A 7,534-nucleotide genomic window follows, 5' to 3' on the forward strand; every position below is an offset into this window, starting at 1 on the left:
GACTGGCAGTAAATAGCTACATGCATAAGCATAACAAGCATTGATGAGATGATTAACGACACGGGCAGAGGCGAGTGAGAAAGAGAATTGGCTAGGGTTAACTGACATCCTAGCAGGAAGTGTGCGTGAATTTACGATGCGAATGAAGAGTTTACACACACCATTGACTCAGTCCTTGTCACGTGCAGCCTTATAGGTCCACACAAAATGGCAAGCTGCAGCCCTCCAGAGAAGCAGATAGCCTGCCCAGCACCTCTGCCAGGACTGGATACACGGCCCATGGCTTCGTTTCTGCCTCAAGACAAAAACCACTGGGCAGAGGTGAGCTGGGCTAAATGCCTGCAGTAGATTGAATTGAGTAGACGTGTACAAAGCATTCGATTGAGCTATAAGTGTTCCTAAAGGATTGAAGGTGTGACCAAAGGATTGAAGCGAGAGAACGGACATAGTGAAAGATGAAAGCGAATGTGCAGAGGATGGTTAAAGGATGAGAAAGAAAGCAGAGCGACGCACAAGACTATGAGATGGTGCCATAGTATTTGTAATCTGCACCACCAAAGCAGAGCCGTTTGCACCGTCGAGGCCAAGACTTATCACCACTGATGCCAAGGGACCTGCAAACTGAAAATATGCGTACAGCTGTGCTCAGATTTCGCATTAGGAATTATTGTAATCATCATTAATTTTTTTCATCTGCAGGAAGCTGCACCATCTTGGAGAGTACCGATTGGACTTTTCCTGCAAAGCAGCTACAACTTCAGAATTCTCAAACAAGGGGAACATTTCGAACAGGCAAGTGACGAGTGCAAAATACTAAATGCATATGGTATTTAGTCATTGTGAGGATTTCAGCTTTCCATAATCAACACCCCCCCCCCCCCCCCCCAAAAAAAAGAAAACTGTTTTTCAACAGTTCTGATGCAATGACGTTGTAGGCTTATGCCACAGGAGCGAAGGAAAGAGACGGCTCAACCAGAATTGACGCCAGCTTAGCTGTGGCACTTGAAGCCAAGGCTTGCACTCTTTTTTTCTTTTCTTGCAGTCGCGTGCTATCCGATTTGCTCGCTGCCCAAAGGAGGGCACTACAATTAATGTCAATGTAGAGTTACTGTATATGCTACCTTTAGGTAGCATATACTTTAGGTAGCACACAGAAGTGGCATTTTCGTTGCTCCTTGTAGCAGAGGCTACCTTGGGAGTGGCAGAAATCTTGCATGTGTCACTGTCGCACAAACACTTCATGACATGCACAAGCTAGCGTCTGGGGCAGTGGTTCTCAAACGGGGGTCCGCGAAGCCATTTTTGAGTGTTCGTGAAAATCATCCTCGAAAAAAAAAATCATGCCATATCCACGGAATGAATGATGATAAGTGGGCGAAGCTCAGGAGGGGGAGATCATCGGTAAAACCGTAACCATTATGTCATTAAGAAAGATGAGACTGTGCGTATATACAAATCAACTTTTATTTTGTTCTTTTATTTTGTTCGTCTACTGTCTACAGCCACCTGCTCCATCCGGTGATTCGCTGCGAAAGAGGAAGCGCGTCAAGAGCGATTGCCTTTTATTGCGTCAGTCACGTGCGAGTGACGTCATCATGACGTCGCTCACACTAGCGCCACCTGCTGAGTGAGTCATACAACTAGGTGGTTACGAACCGGTCACAGAGGAAGGACAGACCCACGACGTAGTAAAGAAGAAAGAACACCACACAGGCGAACACGCACGAGAGTCACTCGTCAACGTCGTCTTCTTCTGCTACTGCGCATACCAGAACTGCATACTAGCTCGTGAGAAGCGCGCGTTCTGGTATGCAGTAGAAGGAGATGACGTTGATGAGTGGTTACAAACCGGTCACAGAGGAAGGACAGACCCACGGCTTAAGGAGCTTCGCCCCTAAAAAAAAAAATGCGTTTTTTGGGCGCACTATGTCCCTTGATAGCAGCCCCTTCTGATTTTTGGTATGCTTCACCGCATAACACCTTTGCATTGCGAAGGAGCTGACTTATGTTCCCCTTCTCCATGAGATGGCTGTAATGCTTTTGTTGCAGTTTTCTATTATATATGCACGCGAGAATACTTTTTCTAGGCTTGCATATTTGAAGAGAAAACATAGCTAGAAACAGGTTGAATGTGGCTACAGACCGAACAACTTATTGACAGGCTGTTGAGATCGAATTGGCGTGGCACTTTAGTTTGATGATTCTTTGCCAGGGAGAAATAAAAGGCACCTATATCACACTGCATGTTGTGTTAATTTATTACCTGTTAATTTGTGTGTAGTCAGTGGTACATGTACACCTTTTTATCAGCACACTCTGGCTCAGAACCTTCGTTTTTTTCCCTCAATATTAAACGCACAAAAAGTTAAATAGAACCCGTACACTCTAAGAACCTGTGTTAACGTTAAGCATTTGCTGCATAACATTTGCGAGGAAATCTTGAAATGTTTCGGTTAAACGAAAAAAACAATCAAATGACTTATTAGACGTCCATGTACAGGACATCTGCAAGGTCATGCTTAATGTAAGTTTCAAACTGTTCATAAATATTTTCACAGATGCTGTACAAAAGGTTGCAGTTGAGGAAATTCCTAGTGCAGATAAATAACAACAAAAATAAATCAAACTGTAGGGGGGTCCAGTGGTTGCAAGATTACACAGTGTGAGGACAAGTGTGAGGCGGTTCGACAGTGATTTATGTTCTGAAAATTTCCAGACTTTTCATGCGCTGCTGTAGCTGTATAAACAACTGACTGACACTGGATGACAGATGCACAGCTTGCCTGATGCAATATCGACCTAGGCATCCCAGTCGTCACTTTGAATTTTACGAGAAACTTCTCACTATTTTCCACCTGCATCTTTTTTATTTTGTTCACACGCATTTGTTTCGGTTTGCAGCCATGCAGCTTACCAAAGAGCAAGGCTGGTGAACTGTTCTGGGACTACAGTGTCACATTCCACAGGCACTGCGAGAAGTGAATGCAGAAACCGTCACGCACGACTCGTCAAAGCCGGGGCAGCACGGCAAGGCACTGGTGCTCCCCTCATCGCAAAGTGGCAGTGCCCCTATCAACATGGTGGACAAATTGCCACGCGAAGCTGCAACGTGTGAAGTGCTAATTAACAGTCAGGCTGGACGCCACATGCGCCCTCGACCACAACTTCATCACCCAAGTCAACAACGTGCACAGCCCGACAAGCTGTGTTCCCAGTGAACTCTCTCGAGTGCCGTCATTGTAAATAAGACTTGAGTGACTGCGCTGGAAGGCTGCATTGTCCATACACATTCCGTCCAGACTAGCTGCGCCACAGCTGACGAGAGTTTCACAACGCCAGTGACTGCAGGTCTACCACGCTATACTCGCACAGCTCAGCGTCATTTTTGTTAGAATGCTGTGAAAATATTGACTTGCAAGCTCGATACACAACTTCCTTTGGTTTTTATTTTTCACCCTGTACCATTATTCAAAATAGTTTTGAAGCATCATATTTTTCGAAGTGAATGCAAGCAAAAATATCTCACAACAGTGATTAGTGGCCCTATACAACATGGTAGAGCTTACGAGGTCTAAATAATAGGACTTTACAGCCACAAGTAACAATTCTCACAAAAGCCCAGTCTCTGCGAAAAAGAAGTTCCAACGTAGACACACTGCAAGCTAAGATAGGAAAGTGCGCTCAGCGCAATTACATGTGAGAAAAAGAATGGTGCACTGTTAACTGTGTTCACGTGAATATAATGCAGCCACATGTACTACGATACAAGACAGCAGGAACTAGGAAGGTCTGAAAGATTAAACTGCGTGTTATGACCATGACATTTCTTGATGCTGCAGAAGGCAACTCTGGACAAGGGCTTAGAAAAATGAAAAATAACTTGTGCAAGGACTTGGGAGATATCTGCGAGCTGTTAATTTGTTCATTCTAGATATCCATCTTCATTTGCTCAAAGTCACTGTTTCATATGTGCAGTACAACTTAACAGTGAAGTTTGGCCTCTACAAACTTTGCCTTGGTGCCATCATTGCGCGATGCTTCACTTTTTCAAATATTGTAACCAGCTTGTAGAATATGGAACTTTTAATATTTCTTTCTTACAACTACTTTCTTTTTAACAATCACGAAATTGTTTCAGTACTTCTTACATTTTTTTTTTGCATGGTGCCTTTAATTCTTTTGATTGTTCAGTAGGCATCATTTCTTTCAAGTGGGGGTTTCAAACAATGTGGAATTACGCCAGCATTTTACATTGGATGCCCATGTTGGGCAGATGGAAAATAGTTAATCCCTACCACGGAAGCTTCAAGTGTCAAAAGCAGATAGAACGGTGTGCAAGAGCTTTTGGCTGGTGGAAACAGTGCACTGGTCAATGATTAGGCCCAGTGCTCATGTTAATCAAAAATGATAATGTTGATGATTATGCCATTCGTAATAAGTGCATATTTATTCTACTGGACTACATAACGGAGAATTTCGTCGTAAATCTTAAAATGTGCGACAGTTTGAAACATCAACGTTCATTTTTCTTTTTGGTCAGTGCTTGCTTCCTCTTGCTTTAGCTTATGTAAAAATTCTGTTTTGACCATATGCATATCAACATATTTTACACCTGCCCAAGCGAATGCAGTTATGCACCTCTAGATGTTGCACTGTGTCTAGTCAAAGGAATTACAAACAGAAGAATTAAACCAGGCTCAGCCTATAGACTATCCTTAAAAGAGTAGCACAGTTGCTACTTTTCACTGCAAATAGGGCTTCATTGAGATAGAAAGCAGAATTGAAGTAAAGTACAGTTGTCACCAAAAAACTGTAGTGCAGCTTATAACAAAATATAGAAATGCATAGGTGGTGTTATGGCTCATCAGGTGCATTTGCTCTAGATGCAAGCAGCAAACATTGCGAAATATGTGTGATAGACCACACGGGCAAGTACTAAGAGGCAGGCACAAAGAAAAATGATCTTTAAAAGCAGTTGCCCACGAAAGATTGTAGAACACTGAATTGGTAAAGAAAGCGGAAAAAAATTCTTGCAAAGCCCCTCGAAAAAAAAAAGTCTGAGTGGGCTGTTGCCACTGCAGCAAGCCTCGTGGCCCATTAAATTAGAAGTGCCAGGTCCTAAGGGAGCAGCAATTCATATATATCGTGGAAACAGTGTCCAGCATATTTCCATGATCATAAGCAGATTGCTGTGGCTATTGAAAAATAAAAAGCCAGGAAAGGCGGGATGGCAAAATGGTGGGTTTTGTTGCCATTCTGACATTAAGAGCACGCTTCTTTTCTCTATAGGCGTGCTGCAATGCTGATGTTAACTAAACAGGTTGGCTGCTTTCTTATATGCGTTCTTTCTTGTGACCATAGTTCTTTCTGCAACTTGACAGTTGTGTTGCCTCATTTGTCATTCATGTCTATTGTACGGAACGTCCAACTAGCCCAACTACACCTTACCTACCTTAGACCATGTGAACTAGCATCTGGTTTCACTTCATGTGGCTCATGTAAACCTTGTTGTGCTATTCATCCCGAGATAAGTTAATTTGATGTGCTTTTTTTTTTTGCCTTCAGCTGCTACTGTGCAGGTTTTTGGCATATTATGCTTGGTGTCGCTCACTAAACGGTTCAAACTTTTAAAAAATTATGCCATTTTATTTTCAATTTCTTAGTAAAGACAGACTTTACAAGGAAAAGTTATTTCCTGATGTGCCCTCCATCGTTACCTTTTGAAGATAGCTGCAGTTCACTAAGCTGTGAAACTCTCTGCCAGGTGTGGCATATGGCTATGATCTCTCCATCGTTTTTTGCTCCGTGGTCCCTTGTGGGAGACCTCTTTTGATTGGGGCTTGTGTGTGTGCCATTGCAGAAATCATTGATGCACATTCATTTTTGTCCACAGTAGTAGTACTATGGTATAGTAGTGCAATACGACATGCTAAGTGCAACCATTTTTTGAGAGGGGGTCCCAAGGCATGCATGCACAGTTTATATGGACACTCTATTGCTTAGACAGCGTTTGGTTGGTGGCACTTCAAAAGTCCATTGTTAGTCTAAGTGAAAGAGGAAAAAAGAAATATATGTACACTCCCCATCAACTAAGAGATTGTGCTCTCTCTATTCCAGAGCAGGCATTTTCTTATGCAGCTCGCACCCAGCAGTCCTAAAGCCCAGCAGTCATAACTATACCACGCAGTCGGAATACTGCGACAAACATCTATTACCGAAGCAGTTAACCCCATTCACCCCGAAAAATTTCTGGTTGGTAACAATATCGCACGACAGAAAAAAGCCGGCATTGTGCCAATCGGTCCGAGTGATTTTCGTAGCTGGGAAAAAAGCATTGCTCATTGCAGCATTGTAACATGGAATTAAGAGAAAACAGAGGGAAGGTGTACAGACTCACAGGCGCCGTGGAATGCTGCTAGTGCAGCCATAGTAGTACGGCGCATTTCAGGAAAGTTGGTGGACGCAATGAGCCCTGGCCGGGTTAGAGGGGCGACACAATGCACATGCAGAGATATGCATGCGTGTTGCACCTCCTCTCTGGGCTGGCCAACAATGCGAATTTTGTCGCCGATGAAATTGCACCCGGTCGCACGATAGAAAGCTTCCCAATGTGAACGCACCTTTAATGATGTCGCAAGGCGGAGCTTAAAGGGGCCCTGCAACACTTTTCCAAGTAGCCATAGAATGGCTTCACTAACGGAGCTTATTTCCTCACGAACCAACCACCGCAAAAATTTTTAGAATCCGTCCAGTACGAGCGGAGTTACAAAGATTTGTCGCACGCTGTAATTGCTTTCTCTCTTCTCTCGTCCCCACAAAAGCGCTGGAAGCTAAGCAGGGAGGGGGGGCACAGGGGGAAGAAGGTACGTCACGTGTGCCTCGTTACATGGAGCACCTTTTTTTTTTTCTTCGAACGCGCAGCGTACTTTCAGGGCGATTGTGCGCACAGGGGCAAGTGACGGCCTCCCGCGGCGGCCGCAGTAGCTACCAAGTGCACCATGCTCAAATCAGCCAACGGCGTGGAACTTGAGTCGGTGACACAATGATTTTGAGTCGAAAGCATCATTTGTCGAGGGAAGAGGAAGTGATTTTTAGCTGACTTTGAGAATTTATTGTAAATCCCAGACCACGTGCTGCACTATAATGTTTGGCTCGCATGTTCTCAGGAGCAGACTACCGAACAGCAGTGTTTTCTGACCATGCTGAAAAAGTGTTGCAGGGCCCTTTTAAAAGGAACCAACAATTGACAAGTTCATGTTAACAGGTGATGCTGTTTTTGCTTCAGTCTGCGGAACATTGGCATTCGCTGAACGAAAGTCCAAGATTCTGTAAATAGGCCAGTTTTCGACTCTCGCGTTCTGTAACGTGAGAGTCCTGTGAGCTACAGCATCCCACTAACCAACACATTGCAAGAAAGCATTTGCGTAGTTAGAAATTGCACAGTGTGCATGTCTGAAAAACATTTCACTAGGACAGACCATGTTATTACATGAGCACTAGGGAGTTCTGAAGGCACAAGAGCCTCACTCACGAT

At 43.9% G+C, this 7,534-nt stretch overlaps 1 protein-coding gene across 1 annotated transcript in view; it reads left to right on the forward strand.

The window, feature by feature from the left end:
- Positions 1–7,073, forward strand: part of LOC119383142 (myelin regulatory factor-like protein) — a 118,756-nt gene extending 111,683 nt beyond the window's left edge. Inside the window, exons 24-26 of the mRNA XM_037651155.2 lie at positions 189–321; positions 700–792; positions 2,902–7,073. Coding sequence (XP_037507083.1) covers positions 189–321; positions 700–792; positions 2,902–2,982 — 307 coding nt within the window. The 3' untranslated portion in view covers positions 2,983–7,073. The remainder of the gene's footprint in view (positions 1–188; positions 322–699; positions 793–2,901) is intronic.
- The last annotated feature ends 461 nt before the right edge of the window (positions 7,074–7,534 follow it).

This window comes from Rhipicephalus sanguineus, chromosome 2 (assembly GCF_013339695.2).
Source record: "Rhipicephalus sanguineus isolate Rsan-2018 chromosome 2, BIME_Rsan_1.4, whole genome shotgun sequence".
Taxonomy (NCBI): Eukaryota; Metazoa; Arthropoda; class Arachnida; order Ixodida; family Ixodidae; genus Rhipicephalus; species Rhipicephalus sanguineus.